Source organism: Microtus oregoni, unplaced genomic scaffold, assembly GCF_018167655.1.
Source record: "Microtus oregoni isolate MIOR12 unplaced genomic scaffold, Mior012 000017F_ref0000208, whole genome shotgun sequence".
NCBI classification, from domain to species: domain Eukaryota; kingdom Metazoa; phylum Chordata; class Mammalia; order Rodentia; family Cricetidae; genus Microtus; species Microtus oregoni.
Window position 1 is genome coordinate 28631316 of NW_024543076.1, and position 14064 is coordinate 28645379.

A 14064-nucleotide genomic window follows, 5' to 3' on the forward strand; every position below is an offset into this window, starting at 1 on the left:
AAATACAGTCTTGAAACCTGGTTCGTCACAACTACAAATAAAGACAACATTCCTAAATGTTTTCCAGTACATAAAGTAGACCTGTACAGGGTATAAGATTAAGGTAGCAATGACTCTGACCACCAACACTAATTGAGCAATAGGCTCAAAACTCTAATGTGCAATACATTAGCCTAACACTCTCACAACATGTCAACAGAACATGATGAAAAAATTGTATTTTATTTTAAAATGGTGATGAAATCCAGGGTCTAGGTATGCTAGAAAAGCTGTCAACATTGAGTTACACATTCAACCACAAATTACTTTTTGTTGTTGTTGTTGTTTTTCAATATAAGGTTTCTCTGTGTAACAGATCTGGCTGTTCTGAAACTCACAGAGATCTGCCGGCTTCTTCCAACTGCTGATATTGCAGGCATTTGCCACCACTGCCTGACTCACAAATTGCATTTGAGACAATCAGAAGATAGAAAAATTGTGTCTAGAGACTTGCTTTTTCCCCCCTCAGGATTATTTATTATGTATACAGTGTTCTGCCTGCATGTATGTTTGTACACCAGAAGAGGGCACTAAATCTCATTACAGATGGTTGTGAGCCACCATGTGGTTGCTGGGAATTGAGATCAGGACCTCTGGAAGAGCAGCCTGTGCCTTTAACCTCTGAGCCATCTCGCCAGCCTCCCTAAAGACCAGTTCTAAGGATGTTATTTCACAAACAGTAAAGCCAAGTGTGTGTAGATGTCAAGGATTTTCAGTTGAAAATTTTCAATTGTGCCCAATCCAAAAATGTTGGAGACCTAAATGCCAGTACTACAGACACAGAAAGTCTTTGAAGATTGTCAATTTGGGTTCAGATCATTAAGATGGGTCCAAGTTCAAAATGTCAGTGCCCTTATAAAAAGGAAACATTTAAATCCCGTTGAGAGCAATGTGAAGACATGGGGAAGGTACCCTGTGTAAAGCAAAAACTGTTTGAGGCTATGAGAAGCCTGGAGAGGTGTGGACAGAATTTTTCTTACACTCTTCAGAAAGGTCTTAACTATGAAGACCTAGTGTAGGAGGGTCTTCTTTCTATGTGTTGCTTTCGTTGATTGAATAAAGAAAACTGTCTTGGCCTTTGATAGGGCAGCCCTTAGATGGGTGGAGAATACAGAACTGAATTCTGGGAGGAAGAAAGCAGGGTCAGAGAGAGCCGCCATGGAGCCAGCCACCAGGTCAGACATGCTAAATCTTTCCCAGTAAGCCACAACCTCATGGTGAACACAGATTATTAGAAATGGGTTGAATCAAGATGTGAGAGTTAGCCAATAAGAGGCTAGAATTAATGAGCCAGGCAGTGTTTAAATGAATACAATTTCCGTGTGGTTATTTCAGGGGTTAAGCTAGCTGGACGGATGGGAGCCGGGCTGCGGGAAGCAGCCTGCCGCTCCTTTACAACAACGACCTCTTGGTCTTGACTTCTAATCTCTAGCATTATAAGGCACTGGTATTTGGCTATGGCAGCCCTAGACAATGAATATCAAGAGAAAACTTTTCTGATACAATAAAGGATTAACTGACACAGAGGCCTTAGGAAAACAATACCAGGATGATTATATCTGTTAGATCATTAAACTATCAGCCCTGATTAGGAATGGAATCAGAGGACTCCAAGAAGACTGCAAAGCTGAACAGAAGCAATACAAATAAACTCTAATGTAGAAGAAGAGATAATGTTCTCAACTCATGAGGAAAGGCCATGTTCCTCCTTTCCAGTTAGGATCTACCAAAAATAGAAAGCAAAAAGTAAAAAAAAAACAATATGGTTGTTAATAAATTTATAATTTAACTAATGAAGGAAATAAAAAATAATGCATGCCTTTTAGCAGTTTATGAGTTATGAAGTAGATTCCAGTTACCTTAGACATGGTCCCTTGAAGGTCATGAAGTTATGACTTTGGACTCAGAGAGAATGAGATGCAATCTTATCCCATGTTAAAATAATTCTAAACATGTACCCTGTTTGTTAGTTTATGACTTCAGGAAGAAACATAGTGACTTACTTGTGGTTACAGAAAATATAATATGTATCACCAAATCTTATGATATAAAAATAATTTTAAAAAACAAACTTAGAGTTAGCTGTTATAAGAGGTGAGAGCAGAAAGCAGGGTGGAATTTTGATATTCTCATCTAGTCCACATACTGGTCCAGAAACATTGTCTAAGTCCTCAAAATAAGAAATAGGAGTTTGAGTTGTGTGTTCAGTTCAAAGTTATCAGTGTAAGAATTATTATTTCATTATACAAAATGGTACAACTCTCCACAAATTGCTAAGAAGCCTTTGTGAGACAGTTCCATCTAGGATTTATCTAACAGTGTGAAACAAAGTATGTTTCCAGGAAGAGTATGAACAAGGTAGCTATGCCTACGGCCTCTGTACCTATCCTACTTTTACTGAAGGTTCCCATTAAATAAATATAGAGCAAGAAAGGGAAATAGAATATGTATGTTGGGAGGAGAAAAATACATAATTATCCACTCTGGTTCTTTCAGGAGGTCCTGAACTTAAATGGGTTTGTGAGAAGCATGCTATGAGTTGCTTAATGGTGACATAGACCAGCTGTGTCCCTGGAGCTAGGGTGGTAAGCATGACTTGCAGAAGTACATATGAAATCCAAAAGTATCAACAAAACAAGTTCTAACCCTAAAACTAATTTATAGTAAAATTACAGGAAGGAAAATGCTACATAAAGGTAAACAGCTTCCTTCTATGTTGTCAGTAAGTGATTAGGATTAAAACATATGTGCACTAAAACAGAAGGAAAAGAAAAATTTCTTTGAATCTCAACCTAGAAAGATGTACAAAATCACTAATTGGGAAAACATGTAAAGCCGTAGTGAAAGAATCATAGAGAAGGTGAGGTAAGCAGTCCTTGAGGATGGAAAGGAAGACGCAACAGCATGGGGGCAAAATTTTTAATCACCATAGATAGAACAAGATATTCTTGATAAAGTTAAATTTAAACATGATCTATCCATAAATCCAGGCCTACAGAAGTGCTAGAAGGAATAATCAAACCCAAGATTAACTACATTCATGGAAATACAAGCAATAAATAATTTCACAACAGGAAATAAAATAATAATAAGGGAAACACATACACAATACATTTCTTTCTCAGCAGCTCACAGAGCATTCTCTGAAATTGAATACATACTCAGTCACAAAGCTATTCTCAACTGACAGAACAAAAGTGAAAGAACCCCTTGCATCCTATCAGACACCATGGATTAAAACTGGATTTCAACAACATAACCAACAGAAGGTCCACATATTCATGGCAGCTGAACAACTATTACTGAATGACTACTGTGTCAAGACAGAAATAAAGAAACTGAAGACTTTCTAGAATTCAATGAAAATGAATGCACAACATACAAAACCTTATGGGACGCCATGAAATCAATGCTAACAGGAAAACTGATAGCACTAAGTGCCTTTATAAAGAAATTGGACAGATCTCACACTAGCAACTTAACAGTAGACCTGAAAGTTCTAGAACAAAAAGAAACAAACATACCTAAAAGGAACCAGTGGCAGAAAATAATCAAATTGAAGGTTGAAATCAATTAAATAGAACCAAAGATAACAATACAAAGAATCGATGAAACAAAGAGTTGATTCTTTGAGAAAATCAACATGATAGAAAAATCCTTATCCAAACTAACTAAAAGACAGAGGGTATATCTAAATTAGCAGAACCAGAAATGAAAAGAGAGACATAAAAAAGATACCAGGTAAATCTGCAGAATCATTAGGTTATAGTCCAAAATCCTGTACTCCACATAATTAGAAAATCTAAAAGAAATGAATAATTTTCTTGGTAGTTACTACATACCATAGTTAAATAAAAATCAGATAAACTACTTAATTAGACCTAAAACCCCTAAGGAAATAGAAATAGTCATTAAAATTCTCTCAACCAAAAACAGCAAAGGGCCAAGCAGTTTTAGTAGTGTATTCTATCAAACATTCAAAGAAGAGCCAATACCATTACTCCTGAAATTATTTCAAAATATGGAAACAGAAGGAACATTGCCAAATTCATTTTATGGGGACACAGTCACTCTGATACCTAAACCACACAAAGATTAGACAAAGAAACTGAATTACAGACCAACTTTTCTTATGAACATTGATCAAACATATACTCAATAAAATACTGGTAAACCAAATCCAAGAGCACATCAAAAAAAAATCATCCAATATGACCAAGTAGGCTTCATCCCAGAGATGCAGGGATGGTTTAACATACAAAAAATACGTCAATGTAATATACTATATAAACAAACTGAAAGAAAAAAACCATATGATCATCTCATTAGATGCTGAAAACACCTTTGACAAAACCCAACACTCATTCATGACAAAAGTCTTAGAGAAATCGAGATACAAGGAACATACCTAAGTATAACAAAGGCAATTTACAACAAATCTATTGCTAACATCAAATTAAATGAAGAGAAACTCAAAGCAATTCCACTAATATCAGGAACAAGACAAGGCTGGTCACCCTCTCAGTATCTATTCAATGTAGTATTTGAAGTTCTAGCTAGGCAATAAGACAACAAAAGAAGTTCATGAGTACAAAAATTGGAAAAGAAGAAGTCAAAGTACCTTAATTTGCAGATGATATGACAGTATGCATAAGCAAACCCACTAATTCCACCAGGGAACTCCTACCCTACAGCTGATAAACATCTTAGCAGTGTGGCTGGATACAAGGTTATCTTTAAAAAAGTATCAGTAGTCTTCCTATATACATATGACAAATGGGCTGAAAAAGAAATCAGAAAAGCAACACTCTTCACAATAGCTGAACTAAAAGTATTCTGTACAATAAAAGAACTTCTGAAGGCATTACCATCCCTGATTTCAAGCTGTATTGCAGAGCTACAGTAATAAAAAAAAAAAAAACCTCATGGTATTGGCATAAAAACAGACAGGTCGAAAAATGGAACCAACCCAAAGCCCCAGACACAAATCCACACACCTATGGACCGTTTATTTTTGATAAAGACACCAGAAATATACAATGAAAAAAAAAAAGAAAATATCTTCAACAAATGGTGCTGGTTTAATTGGATGTCAGCCTGTAGACGAATGCAAATATGTCTATATCTATCACCCTGGAAGAAATGAAAGTCCAGTGGATCAAAGACTACAACATAAACCCAGATAAACTGAACCTGCTAGATGAGAAAGTGGGAAATAGCTTTGAACACATTTACATAGGAGACTACTTCCTGAACAGAACACCAGTAACACAGGCATTAAGGTCAACAGTTTATAAATGGGACCTCATGAAACTGAAAAGCTTCTGTAAGGCAAAGGATGCTGTCCACAGGACAAAACGGCAGCTTGCACAGTGAGCAAAGGGTTTTACCAACTCCACATATGACACAAGGCTAATATCCAAAATATATAAAGAACCCAAGAAACTAGACAGCATCAAACTAAATAATCTAATTAAAAATGGGGTACAGATCTAAACAGAGAATTCTCAACAGAGGAATCTCAAATGGCTGAGAAGCACTTGGAGAAATATTCAGCACCTTTAGTCATCAGGAAAATGAAAGTTAAAATGACCCTGAGATTGCATCTTATACCTGTCAGAATGACTAAGATTAAAAACACAAGGGAGAGTTCATGCTGGTGAAGATGTGGAACAAGGGGAACACTTCCCCATGGCTGGTGGCAGTGCAAACTTGTACAGTAACGTTGGAGGGCTCAAGGGGGATGCCTGCGTCTCACTGGGAAGGGAAAATAGAATAGATTTTGTGGGAATGTATAGGAATAGGAGGGATCAGTGGAGGGAAAGAGTACTGGGGGAGATGATTAGAATGGGGGGCTATTTAGGGAGTGAGGTAGAAACCTAATGCAATGGAAACTCCCAGGAATTTATGAGGGTGACCCTATTGAAGACTCCTAGTAATGGGATAAAGAACCTGAACTGGCCATTTTAAATAACCAAATTAGTATCTAGCATAATCGTCATCAGAAAGGCTTTATCCAGCAACTTATGGAAGTGGATGCAGAGAGCCACAGCGGAGTTCAGGGAATGCTGCAAAAGAGGGCAAGGGGGATTATAGGAGCCAGAGTGGTCAAGACAGCACAAGTAAATGGCCCATAGAGTCAACTAACCAGGGCCAATAGAGGCTCACAGAGATTGAAGTGACAATCAGGAAGTCTGTATCAATCTGATCGACATCCTCTGCATATATGTTATGGTTGTGTAGCTTGGGGTTTCTGTGGTACTACTAACATAGGAGAGGGAACTGTCTCTGACTCTTTTGCCTGCTTTTGGGATCTTTTCCTCCTACTGAGTTGCTCTGTCCAGCCTTAATATGAGGGGATGTGCCTAGTTTCACATGATTTGATATGCCATGTTTAATTGCTATCTTTGGGAAGCCTGCTCTTTTTCTGTAGAGAAAGGAGGAGTGGATCTGGGGAAGAGGGTGTGTGTGGAGACTTCGAGGGGAAAAGGGAGGAGGAATGCAGTAGAGATGTAATATATGAGAGAAAAAAAATGTAAAATCTAATACTCTTTTTATAAACAGCAGCATAAGAAACTGTTTAATGTGTTTTTATTTTATAATGATATGATTCCTGGAACATTCGGGAAGATTCCTTTCCATGTCTAAGGTACGTCTGGCTTATTGAATGCATATTTTGGTGAACTTTTATCTTTGTGCTTTAATAGCTGTAATTTCGTTCCTAATTATCATCAGGCATTCTTTGTGTCTTATTGTTGGCTTGAGAATAGAATAGATGAGTTTGAATAAGTCATTAGAATAACACTTCTTTGATAAGACAATGAAATAAGTACATTTTTCATTTATTCTTTTTCATTAAGCAGGCTCACAATCTGTAATGAAGATGCTTTTCATATAAAGCATTTTTTTCTCTAAGGAAACCAAAGGAGCATTTATATTTGCTTCTCCTATTGAAGAATGGATACAGGAGAAGCAGAAAGCAAAGTCGGACTCATCCTTATTTAGTACTGCGATGACAAACTCCCGCGAGACTAGAGGAGTATCAGTGAGTGCTCCTTTTTCCCATCCACTTTATCATGTGTCTTGAGGGGCAAAGGTTTGTCAAATTACAATGGCAGGCTAGCTTCTGGATAGATGACAGGTCACTTAGATAAAGTCTCCAGCTCATCTTGTCATTGGACCTGCAATTGTAGTGAAGTAATCAATTCTATGGTAGAGAAGAGCTCTACTTAACTGGAAAGCTTAGTTTTTTAGGGTGGAATTCTAGTGACTCAGGGTGTAACCAGAGGTGGTGGGTTATAACTGACATTTCCCATCAACTTGGAAATAGTGAAGAAAGGTCATTCTATTCTCTTTATTTCATGTCATCTGGTGACCACAGAACCAGTTCTATACATGCTCAGACCAGCTTGGTACAGAAACAGTTGACGAGATCTTCTTTTTTCTGGTTCTCTGGCTCAAATCCCATCTGGGAAAACTACTCAGCACTTACGTGTGAGAAATAAGGAAACACGGGGACACATTTTTTTTCTTTTGGTCGGGAAACTCTTGTCAATGAGTTAATAAATGAATTCTAGAGAACATCAACTTTTAGAAATATGCCATGGAGAACGTGGCATGGAAGGGTCAGAGAATCAAAGGGAAGCTGGGGCAATGTCATGGCCACAGAAAGCAGAGTCTCTTAGCCATTGTTCTATTGCTGTGAAAAGACACCATGACCAAGGCAACTCTTATAAAGGAGAACATTTATTTGGGACTTACAGTTTCAGAGGTTTAGTACACTATCAATATGGTGGGAATCACAGTGGCATGCAGACAGATATGATACTGGAGAAAGAGCTGAGAGTTCTACATCTGGATCCTCGGGCAGCAAGAAAAGAGCCACTGGGTCTGGCTTCAACTTTTGAAATCTCAAAGCCCACCCAAGTGACACACTTCCACCACCAAGGCCATACCTACTCCAACAAGGGTAGAATGCTTAATCCCTCCTAAGTAGTGCTAGTCTCTGGTGACTAAAGAATCAAAGCTATGAACTTGGGGGGGGGCATCATTCTTATTCCAGTCACCCGTGAGAGACAACATTGAAAAGCAGGTGGAAGGTCACATAGCGCAGGGAATGAACAGCCTTCAATGAAAGGAGAAACAGAGACACAAAGTGACAGTGACAGGTCAGTAGTCCTGGCAGCAATGGGAGAGAAGCCACATTCAGGGGTTGGAGAAAGAATGGGAGGTAAAGGAATGAAGAAAATGAATTATTGCCACAAAAAATTTGAGCCAGGCCATGGTATAGCACGCCTTTAATCCCAGCACTCTAGAAGCAGAGACAGGCAGTTCTCTGGGAGTTCAAGGCCAGCCTGGTCTACAGAGTGAGTTCCAGGGCAGGCTCCAAAACTGCAGAGAAACCTTGTCTTGAAAAAACAAAACAACAAAACAAAAATCAGTGATTGATTAAACAAACATTATCTTTATACAGTTCCGAAGGCTGGAGGGACAATGTAAATTGTGACGCATTAAAATCAAGGTGCTAACAGGGCTACATTCTTTTAGATTTTGTAAGATCCTTGCTTCTCCCAAATCCTAGGGGCTACCCATGGTCCTTGGCTTGTGGTCCCCTTTACCCACCTGCAACGCCAGCACCGCTGCATCTTGTGTCGTTCCTCCATAGTTGCATTTCCCATTGTAATCACACCTAGAAAGGGTTTCTGCTTTTAAGTCATGTAGATTGGTCATAGTGTGGTATGCCTATAATCATTTCCACCACTCTGGAGATTGAGGTAAGAGGATCAAGAGTTTGAGACCATCTGGGGCTAAATAGTGAGTTTTAAGCTAGCCTGGGCCATATAGCAAAATTGTTTCAAAACAAACTAACAGAATGTATTTTCAAACGTTAGAATGTTTCCCTCATGGTTTATATCCAAGAGAAGCCCCCTTTGCCATCGCCTTACATTGATAACACCTATGTGCAATGGCCTTTTATCTTGAAAGCAACAGTCTCAGTTATGGGCATGTGGATGCGGGTATGTTTATGAGTGGCAGCATTAATTTCTCGATTAAAGACAGTGTAGAGAGCTCTTAAGACATTTTTTTGAGGGAGGAGAGAGATGCAGAGTAGTTTGAAGATCTGTAAGGTGTAGAGACCTATTTTTAGGGGGTGAACCAGAGGCTCTGTAGGGAGATGGACACTGCAAGGATGATGTTGTTCTGAGATTAATAAGAGACTCACTGGTTGCTTGTTTACTGGGATGTTAATAGTTAGCTTTCCCTAATGAGAATGTGATTTCTAATGTCATCTTAGACTGGGCTAAGTGAGTGGCTTGTTCTTAATCAAGTTCATTTAGAGAGAACTCCAGAATCTTGCTAAAGTCCATCATTCAAAGATTTGGTTTGTTCTCTGTGTCCCACAATATTACATCAGAAATTGAAATATGACTCACGAGCACTATATTTTATCATTTAAGCTATTCACCTGCTCAATCGCCTCTATGAGTTAAGATAGAACTAATCATATGCTTCAAAGTATGGTGCGTTTGATCTGACCAAATTATCAATGAACTAAAGAGGAAGCAACTGAGAAATTAAGCATGAACTACAACCAAGTTTATAGTCTTAGAAATCACCACTGGATCAAGCCTGCTAGGCATGCATCGATGCACCTCCATTATATCTGTTAACATGGCGTGGAGTCATCAACGAGAGACCACAGTCTTTAAGGAACTATCAAAGAACAGTTGATGATCGTTTAGTAAAGCAATCTTTTCATTTGTTTTTAAGTTGACAATTCTTTTACACAGACAACAGTATTGAAATGTCGAAGAGACAAATATGACCTCCTCCCGAAATGTATCTGTAAAGCTGTCTTCTTGCAAAGAGGCAGCCCTGTATTTTTCACCTTTTCAGGCCAGTCCTTCTCTGACTAAAAGAGGCCACTGTGCTCTGCCCTTGAGCTCTTTGAACCTTTTAATAGATTCTAACTGCCCCAAGTTCATGCATATGAAATACATTTAATGACTGAACTAGTCCAGAACTCAGGCACTTCTACCTTCTTCCCGCCCCCCCCCCCATCTCTTTTTTATTTAAGACTTTAACCTCATTAGTATTTCAAGGAAAAAAAAAAACAACAACCCAAAACTGGATCCTGTCCATCATCTTGCTTGTTGCTTCCCTTTTCCTGGCAGGCACAGCCTGAAGTTTCAATAGAGGAAGTGGGAAGGGACACAACACATTCAGAGTCTGTGAAAGACCTTATTTACCATCAAAGTGAAAGTTTCCAGATACTCTAGCCCTGTTTTCTTATGCTCTCAAGTCTTTGATGAGGAATTACGGACTCCAGCCAGGGCTACCGAGGTCTCTGCAAGAGTCTTCTCAGAAGAGAGCTGGCAGAATGCACTCCAAGGTGTCCTGGAGTTGTTCATTAGTTAAAAATGACACTGAGGCATAGACGGAGGAGAAAAGGGGGCAGAAACCACAAACAGCATAATCATTTTTACAGGGCACTTCTGAGATAATAAAAATGCCTCACAATTAAAACATGTATCTTTCTGCTAACTTCCGTTTACAAAGCAATTCCTGAGGCTTGCCTTTTAGTGGAGTTTCTTAAGGGCCTGATCCTCTCCCTGACTCAACTCTAAGTCTGTAGAAGGTAGATTTCAAATATTAGCAAGTCCAAGAATCTGTGGCCCTCACTGAAAAAATATAGGGTGTAATGTCTGAGACAATTAAAAAAAACATGAAGAGTAGACTCAGGAACCTTCATTTGCACAGGATCTCAAGTCAGTGTCGTGCAATGGCTGTGACCCACACAGTGTTCCTGGCACTCAGGGTTCCTGAGATCTTACTTAGCAGGGCACAGTTTTAATGGGGGTCTTCCAGGTGTATTTGTAGAACAGAGACAAAAGCCTTGGATGGGTACAAACCTTGGAGACAATTCAAATTCAAGTCTTTTGCTCTCAGTGAGCTGATCACTCTAGTGGGCTGTACACAGACTAAATGTCTTGATGAAAAAAAAAATTGCAATGTGATTTCTAACTGGGAACAGCTCGCAAGAGAAAACATTCTGCTTCATTCACAGAACTGAATAGAAATCTGTTTGTTTACTTAATTGTTTCACGTGGGAGCAAGAAATGTGCTCACTACCTGTAGTCCACAGAGAGGGTAGACCCTGTTTGAACTTCCCACTAGCTACTGTGTATTTCCTGAGCCTTCTGGTTTCTTTTGTTCATTGTTTACCAGGTGCTGTGAGGGAGGTCTTTAATGTGCCTTGTCCTTTGTTCTTCTGCCACAGTGTGAAGCTGCCCACATTGTTTGCCCTCAGCTCCTGGCTGCCTCCAAATAGTCAGGTGCAAAAGAAAGGGCAAAGTCACCTTTTTCCATCAGCATCCTTCACATCACGGGAATATTGAGTCTTTAACACAAGAAAGAAGCATGCATGATTCCTCTTTGTCTGGTGAAAGTCACAATCATACCTGCAAAAGTCTTAAGGGAAGTGGAAATTATTTTAATGTAAATACTGAGGAAAATATCTTTAGTTTACCACAGGCTACCAACACTTGGAACGAGCTTGGCTGCCTTTTCATTGCATCATAAGTATTTGTTCCATTTACTTAAATGTCAAATTAACTGTAAGCTGTGTAAATACCTTTTAAGTAGAAAAAAAATGACTCTGAAAGTACATGCGAATGAAATCTAGATAGAAATGCAAATGGGTCACTTGGTTCGTTAAATTGATAGGTCTTGGTTGTGTTCCCAAGAGAGAAATCAATAAACTTAAATATTGCTTTGAACTTTCCATTTTCAAAACCGAAGATTATGACATCTGTCATCTGAATGCCAACTGCCAATCATCTGTCACCTACCTTTAGGTATCACCTGTCAATCATTCACTGTGCATCCTCCCCATTTATCTCCCTGCCCTCTGTCAGTCTTCCGATGACCGTTCAGTGCTCCTATCTTTTAAAATCACTGAAAAAATATAGACACACAGTGGTATTAAAAAGTACTTAACCAGAGTACCACCTATTCTATGTGGAGTCAATGTATGGATAGGGGCTGTCACTTTCCTCTACCTTTCTCATTTATCACTTTAATTGACATTCCCAGCCTCGACAAAAGCTTGTCTGACCTGTGAAATAATATTGGTTGCTTTTTTTTTTTTTAAACCAAACCTGTTTTGTACTAACTAAAACCAAAAATCAATGTGTTCCTTGTCAAACGCGGGAGGGTCAATGCTGTGGTTGTTTTTGTTCCCAAGCAGTTATGTAACCGCGGGGACTTGTTTCTTTGCTTTCAGACTTGGTGCAAAACACATTAAAGCTAAACAATGGGCGGGATTCCCAGGAGCAGCCCCAGAGCTGTCTCACAAGTGTCCTCCTAGGTTTGGGAACCTCGGATTAGTTCCGTTCGTGTGTGTGTGTGTGTGTGTGTGTGTGTGTGTGTGTGTGTGTGTGTGTGTGTTTAGTTAGCTGGCACGATACACTTCCCCAGGGTTGTGTTTCCTTTTTCCTGAGATTTGGCTAAGGGTAAAGGGTCGGAGTCACATGGATTGAAACATTTGATTGATGTCCAAGTCACCGCTGTGACTGCCGGAGCCGCCTCCCCTCGGGTTGGGGCCGCGTGAGGCCAGAGCGGCGGGCCGGGCCGGGATCCGGCTCTCCCGGGAGTGTCCTGCTCCGAGTCCCGCGCCTCCCGCGCGCGTGTCGCAGCTCGAGCAGCCTCCTCTGCCCACGCCCCGGCCTCGGGCCAACATGTGAAGCTGCGCGTCCCGCTCAGACTCCGCGGAGGCGGCAACTTTGAGGGCAGCAGAGGCGGCAGCAGGCGCGGGGCAGCGCACTTGCCCCCAGCCCCGCGCCCGGCCGGCCACCATGAGCGACGAGAGTGCCAAGGACGCGGACAAGCAGCTTCGTCTGCGCGTGTGCGTGCTCAGTGAGCTGCAGAAGACCGAGCGCGACTACGTGGGCACGCTGGAGTTCCTGGTGTCGGTGAGTGACCGGCCCCACACAGGGCACCAGGTCTGGAGCATTGTCTGCGCCAGCACAGGGCACCCGTACGTGTGGCGCGGGGACCCCAGGATGGGCTCCTGGCTGAACATCCACACAGTGGCCAAGAACTCGCGTGGGAGAAGTTAACCTGTCCCATCTGCGTTCAATTTTCTTGATCTATCTCCCAGGGCTAATTTCATTGTATCATTTTCTTTATTCTCCCTTTCTCTCCATTCATATTTTGTTTAAAAGCCTTGGTTTCCTGCTTACATTTGCTATCTTCAGGTACACACAGTTTAAAAAGTCCTTGAACGTGGTGAAGCTGGACTCGGTTATTAGATCAACAGCAGTGAAGTCCCTTTAGGTATAATCATTGAAACGTTGGATTCTGAGGGTGGTGGTGGAAGAGAAAGAGCAGCAGGGTCACCATCCCTGGCAGCTGTTGCATATTAAAGCCGCATGTGCGCGCCCGTCCTCCCTCCCTCCAAGCTCCTTTCTCTTGGTTTGAATCTGCCCTACTCTTGGTTCCCGGTCCCCTGTGCACACCGACCCCCTTGAGAGCCGGGTCCTAAAACTCGCTTTGTGTCGGACAACTTCAGGATTTCATAGACTGAGCAGGAGGTGTCTCCAGGTCACTGGAATTCTATTCCAAAAGCATTTCATTCAGTTTCAGACAGGAGAGGAGAAACTGGGAATCTGAACTCCTGAGAAGTCACGTAAAAACGGAATTTTCTTCGCTAACTGGGAGAAAGAAATTTATAGTCAGTCCTATTGCATCCTGATAACCTGAGTGAGAGGGCATCCTTCCAGGAAGGGGTTAGCTTCCCAAACCCTGCCAGACCCTCAAACTTCCCCCTTTCATAGCTGTGTTCCACACCCCCTAGGTTCCGAGGGAAATGTTTCAAGTACCGAACTTCCTCCCGAGATTGGTTTGTGCTTGCGGTCACCGTGTAGAAATTCACTCTGTGTTAGGAAGGAAAGAACAATGTCTCGGAAGATGCAAAACACACAGGTTGACCTCTCAAATTCAGTTTCTCCAAGCCTGGGGGGC

At 40.8% G+C, this 14064-nt stretch overlaps 1 protein-coding gene across 1 annotated transcript in view; it reads left to right on the forward strand.

Moving 5' to 3' along the window:
- The first annotated feature begins 12536 nt into the window (after positions 1-12536).
- The window catches only part of Prex2 (phosphatidylinositol-3,4,5-trisphosphate dependent Rac exchange factor 2), a 289087-nt gene continuing 287559 nt past the window's right edge, over positions 12537-14064 (forward strand). Inside the window, exon 1 of the mRNA XM_041667469.1 lies at positions 12537-13013. Coding sequence (XP_041523403.1) covers positions 12897-13013 — 117 coding nt within the window. The 5' untranslated portion in view covers positions 12537-12896. The remainder of the gene's footprint in view (positions 13014-14064) is intronic.